Raw genomic sequence first — 15,271 nt, forward strand, 5'->3', positions numbered from 1 at the left:
GATTGAAAGGAAATGGTAAGGGTTGGACTAGGATGATGGGAAAAATTGACGACACAAAAACACATAAAAGCAGAAGTAAATTCTGCACCCCTAAGGGATGCCGAACAATCTGCTGAGGAACACATTTAGTGGAAGCAGAAGTAAATTCTGAACCTCTACGAGGTCCCGAACAGTCTGCTGTTAATAAAACCTCCAACCCCCGAGAGGATTTAGAGATCTTACAAAAGCGACACCATTCTGCACTCCCGGAAGAAAGCAGAACGATTCGCAGTATGTATGAGCAGAAGTAAATTCGGTACCCCCTAAAGGATGCCAAACAATCTGCTAAATCCTATTTAAGGTGAATACAGAAGGGATTCATTCACTCCAGGAAGAACGATGATCCCTTCTGACTATAGCTCCTTACCACATTGGGTGAGAAACGAGAGAATATCCTTCAATTTTAGCTCCGCATACACAGACTCAACCATGTATGGAGAACCAAAAACCCGGATACGTAGCTGCGTCAATGCGGGACAGTTACATATCAGATGATATGAAGTACCATAATCGCATTCACACAAATCACACGAATAATACTCAGCACGTTGAATAGTTGCCATGTGATAATTGAGTTTGCAATGTCCAGTCAGAGCTCTGACCAGAATACTGCAATGATGCTTGGAGAACTGCAGTAGACACTTTGACATTTTCAGATTTAAATCTGGTAGAAATGCTTTTATCTGAGCGCCAGTAGCTGGCATGTTTGGATGCAGCCCAAGAACGAATCTTGTGCTGTATCCAACTAGTTGAAAGTGGTAAAGCTGGTTCAGGACCAACGAAATCATTCGTTGCACCAGCTCTAGCCAACTCATCAGCCCATTCATTTCCAGTAATACCAGAATGGCCGAGTACCCATAAGAAGTAAACAGCATTTGAAATGCTGAGGTCTTCAATTTGAGTTCGACATGCGATCACTAGATTCGACCGTGAGTCATTTGAACTGAGTGCTTTTAAGGCTGCCTGACTGTCGGAACAAAAATAAATTCGTTTACCACAGATCCTCTGCTGAAGTGCCGATTGTATTCCGCACAGAATCGCGTAGATTTCTGCTTGGAACACAGTACAGTATCTACCAAGTGAATGAGACTGCTCCAGCCTCATTTCACGACAGTAGACACCAGCACCAGCACGACCATTCAACAGAGAACCGTCCGTATAACAAACTATGTGTTCATCAAGTTGTCGTTCCAGACAACCATTCCTCACGAAGAGGATAGCTCACATGGAATGTTTTGAAAGGAAAACTGCATTTGAGAGTTAGGTCACTAGGAGCGAGTAAATACTCATCCCATGTAACCATTTGAGACCACAAGCGAGTGTGGCTGGTAGCATAATCTAATGGGTTACTGTTCCAAAGCCCTGTAACCTTAAGACGGTATGCACAAGATAATGCTTCTTGTTTTTGGAACACATGTAGTGGTTTAATGCACAGTAGCGCCTCTAGAGCAGCAGTAGGAGTTGTCGTGAATGCTCCTGTCATCGCCATTAGGACCATCCTTTGGAGATGATTTAGCTTCGACTGAACTGTCGCGACTTCTCCTTTCTGCCACCATACAAGACAACCATATGCTAAAATTGGTCTAACGATAGTTGTGTAGATCCAATGAATATATCTGGGTTTGAGTCCCCATGATTTTCCAAAAGCTCGTCTGCATTGGCCGAAAGCCATACAAGCGCTCTTAATCCTGAAGTCAATGTGAGCAGACCAATTCAGTTTTGAGTCAAGAATAACCCCGACGTATTTAACTTGATCGACCACAGTGACCCCTGAACCAAAGAACTGTAACGGACTAGCTCCTGTGATTATCCTACGATGAGTGAAAAGCACCATTGATGTTTTGCCCGGATTTACAGACAATCCAACCTGACAACACCATTGTTCAACAGATCGCAGGGCTTGCTGCATTAAATCAAAGAGAGTGTTAATGCTTATACCGGTCATCAATATATGATAATCGTCGGCAAAACCATAAATCGGAAATCCAAGGTTATTAAGTTGCCTTAGCAAACCATCAGCGACTAGGTTTCATAAAAGTGGGGATAGTACACCACCTTGAGGACACCCACAGACACTCAGCTTTTTAATCTCTGCTTGCCGAAGAGATGAACAAAGAAGTCGATTGCTAAGCATTGCGTGTATCCAATTTGTGATACTTGAAGGTATGCCATGAACACGGGCAGCTTCCAGAATTGAATTGAAAGACACGTTATCAAAGGCACCTTCAATATCTAGGAAAACTCCCAAGCAAGATTGCTTTTGTGAGAAAGCTTTTTCAGAAAGCTGTCGCAAGACTAAAAGTAAGTATTTTCTTCAAAACATGTTTGAAATGTTCATACCCTTTCTGCAGTAACACTGGGAAAACTCCATCCTTTCCAGGAGACTTGTACGGAGCAAAACTCTCAACTGCCCATTTGACAGATTCAATCGTCACAATGCTTCGAGCAAGGGCCCAAGAATCGTAACTACCTGAAAAAGTCTCGGGAAGAGCTGTCGGTGATGGATCCATACATCCTGGAAAGTGAGTGTTAAAAAGGCAGTGAAGTACATCACTTTCATCAGACAAGTGTTCACCATCCAAGGGGCAAATCAATCTAAACTTTGTCTGAACTCAAACAAGTTTTACCGGGAGTAAAAAAGTTTAGCAGGGATCTCGCTGGATTATAATGGGATTAGAGAAGTTTAGCCGAGATCTGGAAAAGCATTATTTTGACATAAGAAGCTGTGAACGTGGGAGAAGAGATGCCAGATATTTTTCATAGAAAACCTGTATTGTTTTGAATAAAAAATCTGTATTTATCTGTATTCAGAAAGGAAAATTCGAAAATAAAATGATGTTTGAAGATGTTATTCCATTGAATTATTATTATAGAATGGCAGATGCAAAGAGCATTCCTTTATATCGTAAGTCCTTGCCGCGCGGACATGAACATTCAACGACGAAATTTAATTGTTTTTGTTATCAACCACAATTGAATTGTAAATCCATATACTTTTTTCGTTTGAAAATGATGACTTGGAATTCAAACATGGAATTCAAACGCCCATTACGCAACGTCAAGTCAGGTCATACAACTTTTCAGTCTGACAATAAAGTTTCATGACGCTGCACGAAAAAAATTTCATTTGAATATGGGTAATCAAACACGCGCAGACGGAAAAGTCTCATTATTTCTTTCTTACTTTTTGTGGTATCTGTATAAATCTGTATTTAATTTGAGAAATTTGTATAAAATCTGTACTCTGTATTAAATCTGTAAGCGCATGTAAAAATCTGTATAATACAGATAAATATGTATAAATGGCATCTCTGCGTGGGAGCTCGAATGACAGATACACTTCAAACAAGATTAGGCAAAACTAGGTTGGATTAATTTTAAATTACCCAAATTAATCTAGACTAGTTGGGATTAAAAGAGATTAGAGAAAATTGTTTTGGAATGACATGAGTTTATTAGTATGAGATTGTCTAGAGTTTAGAGTGATTTGCACCTTGTCACCATCTGAAGTTCTTAAGAAACTGACATTAAAATCCTTAGACTTCGAAAATAACTTATTTAATCTGCTTGCCTCGTTGAGACTAGAGACATTTGTGCTTAGGCTTTTTTAACCACTTCGCTCAGACGATCGAAGAGCATTTTTGTAAGCCCTTCGAGCCGACACGAATGCCTCCGACCCATCTCTGCGTCGGTGGTTCCAAGCTCTTCTGCATAGTTTCCTTAGCCTAGCAAGTTCAGCATTCCACCAAGGAGTTCCTCTAGTAGCTCGCACAATCCGAAGTGGACAAGCCTCTTCATATGCTGCAACTATGAGTGAATTTGTTTCGTCGACAACATTTTCCAAATCAATTGGTGTTTCAATTGTTGGTTGGTACCCGTAAAATCTAGTCACCAAGCCCTCTTCATAGAGGTCCCAGTTTGTAGATTTGGGATTACGATATGTGATAATATCAAATTTAACGTTTGAATGATCAAAGAATATGTACTTATGATCAGACAACGAGGGTTCGAGCTCATCGGAGACGAGCCAATTCACCAACTCATGCGCAATTCTATCAGAGCAGAGAGTTACGTCCAAAACCTCCTCTCTTCCAGATCTCGCAAAAGTTGGACGGTTTCCTGCATTGACTATGTGCAGGTTTGTACTGCTCACAAATTCCATCATATCAGAGCCTCTCGAATTTATATCTGTGCTGCCCCAAATGATATGGTGAGCATTTATGTCACTGCCGATTACAAGCGGTAAATCACTCTTGCAGCAGTATGATACAACCTTTTTGAAGTCATCGCTTGGCGAAGGTTGGTTATGCGGTAAATATGCCGATAGACATATTTCCTGTCTATGCCATCAATAGTCATACCAACTGTGACAGCACAAATATCCCGAGTTGAGAGCTCCGATATGAGAGAAACATCGAGAGCACTATTTGCAAGTATGCATGCTCGAGGCATTTCACGTGGATTAGTCATACCGGTCTTGTTGAAGGCAACAAAGGCTGGGTTTAACAATTTTCCAACGTAGAAGTTTCCCTTTTGGAAATATGGTTCTTGAACCAAAGCTATAGAATCTTTATCTTCTTGCAAAAGTCTGGATAGATTCATAGTTGCTGTACGTTTATGCTGAAGATTGATTTGTGCCACTCTAACCATTATCAATTAGAGTAACGAACATTCCACCTCCAGCACCAACCGTACAACAACTAGAAGAAACCAAAAATATTGGCTTATAATCGCCTATAGCGAACCATGTTAGGATTTTGTTAAATGTTTTGATTATTTAAACCCCACGAGTTGCGAAGAAAGAAGTCGTCCACTGTGCCAGAGCTTCGCTTAACACAGTAAGGCAAAACCCCAAGATATTCCGTTCACGACTGCATTGTTTAACCTCCTGCAGCCATTCAGCCATCGGCACACCTTGACTTAGGAGTTCCTATTTTTGTGGCCTTTTACGACATGGAACAGGAAACCAGTGGATCAATTCTTGGTAAAAAATAATTCCGCCGGATGCCACACAGCTTACCTGTTTGGTGGACTTATACCACCGGTACAGGTGGACCGTAGCGTTATTCTTAGCCAGTTGGGAAACCGCTACCGACACTACACGGCTATCTAGGCTGCTCAGAGAGGGAAGTTGACATTGATGGTCAACTTCCATGGATGACCGAGCAGCCGTAATCAATACCAAAACATCTGGAGAAATAACTGCAATACAAATTTTAGCAACGCAAATCCAAACAGAAATGTGATGTATGCGGAAAACGTTTCAGCGGCAACATCGGGTGCTCGAGATGTCGGCCGCCAGCCAGATGGAACAACCAAAACGAATCAGAGCACCAGAACAAACGTGAACCAAAATGTAGGTCACATCGAGGCTCGGGCAATGAACCAAGCAAACCAGCAATGAAAATATACAATTGCGATATGAATTATACAAACTTCGTTATTCTAAAACTAGATGTTTGCGACAAACCGGTTACATTAATTGTAGACACAGGTGCAGACATTTCTATATTAAAAGAAAGCGCACTAAAACCTAACATGCTTATTCATATGAATGAGAACTGTATCATAAATAGTGTTACCAAAGGTAAAATAGAAACCGAAGGCAGCACATATGCTAATATTAAACTAAATAATAATTTACTACCACATAAATTCCAAATAGTTAATGATAATCTAACTATTTTTACAGACGGAATCCTGGGTAGAGATTTCCTAATAAACTATGAATGCAATATATGCCTAAAAACATGGCTAATTACTTTCGAAATTAATAATGAAATTTTCGGAATACCTATTAGAGATAAATTCAATGAAAAATTCATTATACCTCCACGATGCCAAATAATTAAGGAAATTAAATTAAGAAATATCACTGAGGATAGCGTTATCATATCCGGTGAAATAAAGCCAGGAGTGAATTATTCAAACGCTCAGTCCTGGTGCCCAATATGTAAATATTATGAACACTAGTGATAGTTTTGCACAGATATCTCTAAACGACTTACTAGAAAAAATTGAAGTAATCCCAGGTAGCAACTATGAAGCAGCCGGAAACGAAAATTAAAATTATAAACAAAAAATTAAGCAACGATTGCAAAATTTGCAAAATCAGATCGATATTAAAAATATACCAATAAATGCTCGAGATAAAATGATAGACCTATGCAAAAGATACAACGACATTTTCGCACTCAAGGATGATCCATTAAGTGCAAACAATTTCTACAAACAGGAAATTAATTTAGAAAATAAATCACCAGTTTACATAAAAAATTATCGAACACCTGAAGTTCATAAAAAAGAAATAAATAACCAAATCGATAAAATGCTTGATGAAGGTATTATTCAACCTTCCGTATCCCCGTATAACTCACCTCTTTTACTAGTACCGAAAAAATCAAACACTGAAGACAAAAAATGGCGATTAGTCATTGATTTTCGCCAACTAAACAAAAAAATTATTGCAGATAAATTTCCATTACCAAGAATCCATGAAATACTTGATAATCTAGGTCGAGCAAAGTATTTTACGACACTCGACCTGATGTCAGGCTTTCATCAGATTGAATTACGAGAATACTCAAAAAAATACACAGCATTTTCGAGTTCAACAGGCCACTACGAATTCAATAGATTACCTAAACATTTCGCCTAACAGCTTCCAACGTATGATGACAATCGCTCTGAGCGGTTTACCACCAGAGTGTGCGTTCTTGTACATTGATGATATTATTGTGGTGGGCTGTTCAATCAACCACCATTTGAAAAATTTAGAAATTGTCTTTCAACAACTCAGGAAATATAACCTAAAACTAAACCCAACAAAATGTAATTTCTTCGGAAGCGATGTCACATATTTGGGTCATCACATTTCGGAAAAAGGTATTCTACCAGATCCATCCAAAATCTCAGCAATAAAAAATTATCCCACTCCTACTAATGCAGATGAAGTCAGACGATTCGTAGCATTTTGTAACAACTATCGTCGCTTCATAGAAAATTTTGCGAAAATAGCACACCCACTAAACAAACTACTTAGAAAAAATATAAAATTTGATTGGTCGCCTGAATGCAAACAATCCTTTCAATCACTTAAAAACAAACTTCTAACGCCAACAATTTTACAACTCCCCGACTTTAACAAGCAATTTATAGTAATCACAGATGCTTCGAAAATGGCCTGCGGTGCAGTTCTATCCCAAAAGCACGATAACATTGATTTGCCGATAGCGTACGCAAGTAGATTCACCAAAGGCGAATCAAATAAGTCGACTATTGAACAGGAACTGACAGCAATCCATTGGGCCATCACACACTTTAGACCTTATTTATATGGAAGAAAGTTTCTTGTCAAAACAGATCACAGACCATTGGTATATCTGTTTTCGATGAAAAATCCTTCTTCAAAATTAACAAGAATGCGTTTAGACCTCGAAGAATTTGACTTCGAAGTAGAATACGTAAAAGGTAAATTAAATGTAGGAGCCGACGCGCTCTCTAGGATTAAAATAAACACAGATATGTTAAGTAATATGTCTATTTTAAAGGTTCAAACTAGAGCCGACAAATGGAAACAAAATGACGAAAATATTATTCAGAAAGAGAAAAACCTTAATGATTCGTTAGATACTGAACTTGATCAACTCAAAGTATTTGAATCAATCAATATAAATGAAGTACACAACATGCAAAAATTAAGCATTGAAAAATCGTCGAGAAATAATATAAATGGCCTAAAAATTAAAATTCAAAATAAAAATTACAAAAAGGACTTGACTCAAGCGTCATTTACCCGATGTATAATCACAAATATGAATGAATCTCTCGAGAGGATTTAAAATATTATTGAAGAAAAAGCTAATAAATTGAATATTGGAAAAATTGCTCTAGCGTTTTCGAATACAATTTTCAATTTTATTAGTATTAATAATTTTAAGTCAGCATGTAATAAACATCTGAAATCACTTCAAATAATACTCTATCAACCGCAATGCGAGATAGATGATAAAAACCTAATTAACAGAATTATCCAAGAAAACCACGACTCTGCAATTGGCGGACACGTCGGAATTAACAGGCTTTATCGAAAACTTAAATGTCATTATATATGGCCAAATATGAAAAAATCCATTGCAGATTACATCCATAATTGTATAAAATGCAAAGAAAACAAACATACCTTTAGAACAACAGAAAATTTCATTCAAACACCAACACCACAAAAATCATTTTCTTCAATATCCATGGACACAATAGGACCATTTACAAAATCAAATTCAGGAAATAGATACGCATTAACAATTCAATGCGATTTATCAAAATATATCATAGTAAAACCAATTCCAGACAAACAAGCAGAAACAATAGCCAAAGCTTTTGTCGAACACTGCATTCTAATTTACGGAACCCCATCTATTATACGAACAGACCAGGGAACCGAATATAAAAATGAAGTTTTTCGCAAAATTAGCGAATTACTCAAATTCACTCAAAAATTTTCGACACTGTATCACCCACAAACTATCGGAAGTCTAGAGAGAAATCCTAGATGTCTGAATGAGTACGTAAGACAGTTCGTCAACGAATCACATAGTGACTGGGATGACTGGCTGCCTTACTACGCGTTTTGCTACAACACAACTCCTCACACTGACTTCCCTTACACACCTTTTGAACTGATTTTTGGGAAAACAGCATCAGTACCAAACGAATTGAAAAACCCAGAATTCATAGAATCGATATATAATTACGATGAATACTATTCAGAATTAAAGTACAAATTAAAAACTGAAGCGTTGAAAGTAAAAGACCTTATAGATAAAAGCAAAACTAAAAGAAACTCAGATCAAAAAAATAAATCAAAACCCTTTTCCATTCAAATAAATGATAAAGTAATGTTAGAAAGTCACAATAGAACAAAATTAGACAAAATTTACAAAGGTCCTTATATTGTAAAAAGCATAGATCACCCAAATGCAACAATAGAAAACCTAGAAACAAAGCAAACTCATACAGTTCACAAAAATCAAATTGTTAAATTGTAATCAAATACAACAATATTATCACATATTACAAAAAAAAATTTATTAAATCTTTATGAAAAAAAAAACGAATTTTACTTAAGAACAAATTTTAATTACTATATTTTATATCATATTATATACCATATAATTATACACATACATATATCATTACTATAGCATAATCAAATTATATAAAAATACGATTATACAACTATACAATTATTAACTCCAAAACATTATCTCATTACTATATCTTTGTTACATTCAAAACTACCTTATTGTCATTTCTTTACATACCATTATATCACACAAATTACACTATTGACATTATACAATAATATAATAAAATTAAAATTCAGGAATTATAACACAGAAGAAAAATCAAAACATTGTAAACACATTACATTTCACACAATATTGAAAGAGATTTCTTGAGATCAGACCTTAATCTTTATTAACCGAAAATGACTCCGTAAACTTCATCATTTTTTTACGGGGAAGGTGTGGCGGAATTACAAAACCACCACGTTTTCCACGTTAAACCCTCAGAACAATTTCAATATTACATTTCATTTCGACACAATGTAGTTACATTGTAAACGTCTTCTTGAGAATACTTTGTACAAAAACCAGCCATACATCGTAGCATATACAGTCTTATGATTTGATGCATCGGCACTTAACAAATCATAAACTTTAAATATTTTATGAGTTGAACCGATATGACCGAAATTATGCTCGGTACCAAAACGGCCCTCCTATCTTAAACACTTGAACTGCTTACAGCGCACAAGCAAAGTAACGCAATGAATATAAACACTTTAAACCATGCGCGCCGCTGGCGTAGATTTTCCACCTCGCGCGAAGGAAAATAAATAACTTCAATTGTTCTTGCCATCGCTACGGGTCAAGCGATGTTTATTAAACATTAGCCTTCTCCACATAATCGTTACCAAAACCTTTTCGATATATGTAATTGTCAATTCTCAAGACTTCTCGTCAAACCTACACGTTCACAGAGAAAATTTTTGAAGGCTACATCTTTGGATATGAGAAGGACAAAGAGAACATTTTTATACTGTGCTCAAATAGCCACACTGCTATTCACGGTGGATGCGGGATGGAAGCGACACAACGAGTGTGCACTGACAAAAATTATCTGCATACAACTTTGTGAAACAACTCTGCTTGTCATATAACCGAACATTTTCCATTTCCTGATAGCTAGCACTTGCAGTCCATAGCAATCGCAAAAAGTTCGCATTCCAAAACACCTAGGTTCGAAACCGGATTCTCTCCGCGGTAGTGTAGAAATTGCATGAAATTCTTTTTCTTGCTTGCGACTAATATGGAGATTGCATAAAATCTTTTTTCTTGCTTGCGAGTAATATTTCCTAAATGTATACTATCTCGGGCCTGTTTCGGCTGTTCTATTTTTAGATTATGCTCGTGACGTGTCATTTCGAGAAAATCTACATCATATTAAGTTTTCAATGTGCTTCCACTGAGAGCAAAACTAGTTTCCAGTTTGATGTCACACAGCAATTTTTTTGCTTTCAATTTTGATCTTTTAACCGTTAAAACGACCAAAACGATAGCAAATTAAGTAGTCGACATATACGAACAGCACAACATCAAATTGAGTTTTCTTTTTGATCTCACACTCTACTCGGGTAGCGCATCATAAAACAGAGATGATGGTGGTAAACAACAGAAAATCAGAGCAAGAGGCGTCGGCACATGTTGGTGACTGCATGATACCCTCCAAGAGATCACTGAAACAATTGGGTGTGATGCTTGACGAGAAGCTCAGTTTCGGAAAGAACGTGGAATATGCCTGTAAACGTGCTGCAATGGCGATGGCGGCGCTCTCGCGAATGATGGCCAATAACTCGCCGTTGCGTTCTAGCAAACGCAGGTTACTGGCAGGAGTGACAGTTTTTATCCTCAGGTACGGCAGCCCGGTATGGGCGTCGGCACTCCGGGTGGAACGCAACGCAAAATTGCTGAAGAGCACGCACAGACAGATGTGTCTTCGCGTGATCAGTGCGTACCGTACGGTATCTGGAGAGGCAGCCTGCGTGGTGGCGTGCATGGTGCCTATTGGACTGCTCATCAAGGAGGACGCGGAGTGCTACGATATGTGGAGGAACAGAAACGCCCGCAGGACTGCCCACGCAGCCTCCCTACGCGTGTGGCAAAGGAAATGGGCAGCTCAACCAAGGGCAGGACAGACCCCACGACGAAGTAAACTTTGGCCTGACGCAGTTTCGCACAGGTCACGGTTGTTTAGGTGGTACCTACACAGGTTCGGCCACGCGGCATCTTCTGCTTGCCCTGGCTGCCCAAATGAGCTTGAGATGGCAGAACACGTCCTGTTTGTGTCTACTGGATGTATGTGGCAGAGAAACTACACCAGAGAACCTAGTCCAGAGGATATGCCACAGTGAGAAGAACTGGAACGCAGTGTCGACCGCGACCTCCCAGATCGCGGGCATCTTACAGCGGAATTAGAGAGCAGAACAACAGGCAGTTGCGACCGCCGGTCACTAAGAGGGATCAGCGAACACGCGTCGGCTCGGAAGTTTTTCCGTTATCGGGGAACTCTCCGTCGGTGTAGTCTAAATCTTTCGCCGGGGATTAGACGAGTAGATTGCGACGTAGCTCCGGTATGGATCACCGAGGCGCCAGTGAACCGGAAATCATCCTCCAACCGGAATCACTGGACTGACCCAGGCATCCTGCCGTTCGAACCGTTCACGGATTTCGGGAGCGTTGGTTCCGGGGAAACTTCCATCGTCGGGGAACTTATCCGTCGGTGTAGGCTGCATCCATCGTCGGGGATTAGCTAAGTAGTTCGTGACGTAGACCAGCCCAGGGTCGTCAAGGCGCCAGCGAACCGGAAGCTAAGCTCCAACCGGAAGCTAAGCTCCAACCGGAATCGCCGGACCGACCTTGACATCCTCCTGGTCGATCCCCTGTAGCGAAACGAGTGGCTCAACGTCGAGAGATAAATGGTCCAAAAGTAGGATAGAACGTCTCAGATGTCCATGACGATGCATAAGTCCGGAAAGGGTTCTTTGAGCACCGATAGCCTTCCACCCCGAAGTAATACCCAACAGTAGTTCCGGGGAGGTAGGGTTAGAGATCCAAGGTGTTTTAGTTCCAATTATACAGCTGTAGTCCTGTGAAGACTCCCACACTCTGTGCGTAAATGCATTTCACCTTGTAAAAAAAGACAAAGTACATGGTGGCTGGTAGAGAAGGGGCCAGCCTTAACGGTATAGTATCCGAGGTGGACATTGATGTGGTACGATACGAGGTTGTTGACGAGTTCATATGTCTTGGAACACTAGTGACATGCGATAATAATATTAGGTAAAAAGGCGTGTTCCAGCCGCTTATAGAAATTCTACGGACTCTGTAACCAGCTTAAATCCCTGCAGACACGCACAAACTTGCTCTATACAAGTCGTTGTTACTACCTGTTGCCCAACACGGCCGCGAGGCAAGGTCGTTAACGAAACCAAATATTCGAGTACTCGGCGGTAAAGAAGAGGAGAATGACGCAGACGCATGAATCACTAGCTGTACAAAGTACACAAACATGTACAATACAGTGGGTTGGACATGTAGTAAGAATGCCGGAAGAGAATATAGCCTATGGGAGGCTCAGCAGAGAACCTGGGAGAGGTCGCCGACTGCGAGGTAGACATCGCACACGCCGTCTCGAAGAAGTGCGCGCAGCGGGATAAAGAGCGAATGACAAACGACGGCTCAACATCGAGTATCCTGGAAATCTACAACTTGTTTGAGTGCGTTCCGCAGACGGGATATGTACCATTAAAGTGAAGTAAGTCACACACAAATGTTGGGTAGATTCTAGTACAGATAAATTATTGCGTCTGAAGATTTTTTTGGAAAATAGCTTGACAACTCTGAATTGAAGTGTAAATGTGTTCAAGTATATGCTTAGCATCAGCTGATGTGAAGAATTTCAGTGAGAAAAATGTCTATAATAAGAACAAAATTAATTATGAAACATCAGCTCAGGAACTGTTTGGGACGTTCATAAACCACGTAGACCAAAATTTGATACTTAATTGAACATAGCCATTATTTTGTACCGTGTTTTAAACAGTATTTTTACACGACTTTGTCCAGGGTAGTTCATCACCAGGTGACTCCTTTGGGCTTTTTGGTATGGAGGAGTGCGGTATGAAAACAATATTTTGAACCTAGCTTACTAACTACTCTGAAATCAAATATTTGTCATGTTTCCCACAAAAACTATTATACTTTTTATCTTTGCAGAGATTTCGTCTACGTGCAACAATGTCTTCAAAGCGTAAATCCGAACCTGTTAAGAAACCAGCAAAACGAAACAAGAAAAAAGTCGATGAAGATTATAGTTCAGATCTTAGCGACGACTATAAAGCTGATGATATACCAGTAGAGGAAGTCATCATTCCATCCGTCGTAGTTAGTTTAGAACAATTACCCAAGGAGTTGTTGAAGACTTATGATAAAGAACCCGGTCAACTACTCATTTCTGGCATGATAACGTGGGATATAACAGGAAGAAAAACAGGCCCAAAAGGAATAACGAAAATTCGTCCGAATCTATATTCGTTTCATCGATTTACGTCTGACATGGTAATATCGCAAAACAGCAACCACACACATGAATTGACCCTACTGTAATTTTTAGTATCGTTCAGCGGTCAGTGGATGCAACTCTGCACATTCCGTACTTATAAACATGGAAAGAAAAGTTTTAACCTTTGGTAAGGAAACGAAAGTATTTATTTATTCGTCTAACAAATGTAGGCTACAAACAAACAAAAATTACAACGATTTTTAATGTGTTTCGTTGTTTCTACGATTTGATTTCAAATTTTGTTTTTTTTTTGTTTCCTAAATCTAGATTGAATTTTTGGCAGTTTTCGTTGTAAGAGGGTATCATTTGATTACCACGTTTATTTTTTGGAATAATTTGTTTTATTTTTTCTGAGAATATTTTACGACTTTTAAGATGGCGGTTTGCACTGACGAGTCTAAGACGAAACGTGAAGAACAATCTTGATTGTTTATCAACCTCTCACTCGGTTTGTAATTTAGATCATGCAATCTTTTATTGCATTTGACTAATAATTAGGAAAAACCAGACAAATATTGGCTTTTACTAATTACAGAGACAGAAGCGAGGACTCTACCGCTACCTCCAGCTTAATTGGTTAATTTTCACAATAATAATAGTCGGCGTGAATTCCCTAGGCTTTGGATGATGAGCTACAGGGCGCGTACCCCCTTTGGTGGATGGGGGTTGTCGTGTACGTGGATTAATACAAATGTTATTTAAGTTTTATCAACGATTTAGGTTTTTATTCTCTTATTGAAAAAGCGCGTCGTAACTAACAACATGGCGAGAAACTAAAAAATCTTCTTACTGACATATGTGTTTTTTCTTCTTTTGATGCACCGATGTAAATCAATACATTTGAAAGTCGCATACAGAACATTTATCCCTTCTATGGGGAAAACCTACGAGGCGGACGACGATTTCTTTCCGAGCGTCGTAGAATAGGAGAGCCGATTTGTGCTCTCTGCTGATCTGGACTACAACACGGCGTTGAAAAACGTACATCAGGGGATCCATTTTCAACCGAAGAATTTGAACTGACTGTTGTACTAGAAAACAAATTTTGAGGTACTTCATTGCTATAATAATGTACCCGCCGAGGTGGACTCTCTTGTTATGCTGGTATCTTTGATATGCGTTGTGGTGTGAGTGACGTCGGTATTGATAGACTTCGTTCGCTTTCTTCGTTGCCATGGTAGCGCTGGATTTGATCAACATGACGTTTGACGTGTTTTCCGTGATATTCTATTATGTAGTGTAAATCTCCCAGTTGTTTTGATATTACTCCTGGAATCCATTTATCCATTCGATTATTTCCAGAAATAAAGTATATTTGTTGTCCCGAAGTGAAAGATCGGAACGATGTGTTGAAATTCGCCTTTTGTTTCTCTGTGATTCTCGTGCTAGCATCCAGTGGCCTTACTAAATCTAACCGAGTCATTATATTTCGTCCCAAAAATAGTTTTGCTGGAGATTCAGTTGTCTCGAAATGAGCAGTTCTTCGATACTGACACAGGAATTCATTTATATTCTTCTTCAGAGTGCTTTTAGTTGTGCCCATGGC

The 15,271-nt window shown here is 39.1% G+C and overlaps 1 protein-coding gene across 2 annotated transcripts in view; it reads left to right on the forward strand.

Moving 5' to 3' along the window:
• Positions 1-15,271, forward strand: part of LOC131432394 (protein RCC2 homolog) — a 342,786-nt gene that overhangs the window by 61,209 nt on the left and 266,306 nt on the right. For both annotated transcript variants that reach the window (XM_058598634.1, XM_058598633.1), the window contains exons 2-3: positions 13,380-13,721; positions 13,777-13,852. In XM_058598634.1, the coding sequence (XP_058454617.1) occupies positions 13,401-13,721; positions 13,777-13,852 (397 nt within the window). In that variant the 5' untranslated portion in view covers positions 13,380-13,400. The remainder of the gene's footprint in view (positions 1-13,379; positions 13,722-13,776; positions 13,853-15,271) is intronic.

The sequence above is a fragment of the Malaya genurostris genome, chromosome 2 (assembly GCF_030247185.1).
Source record: "Malaya genurostris strain Urasoe2022 chromosome 2, Malgen_1.1, whole genome shotgun sequence".
NCBI lineage: Eukaryota > Metazoa > Arthropoda > Insecta > Diptera > Culicidae > Malaya > Malaya genurostris.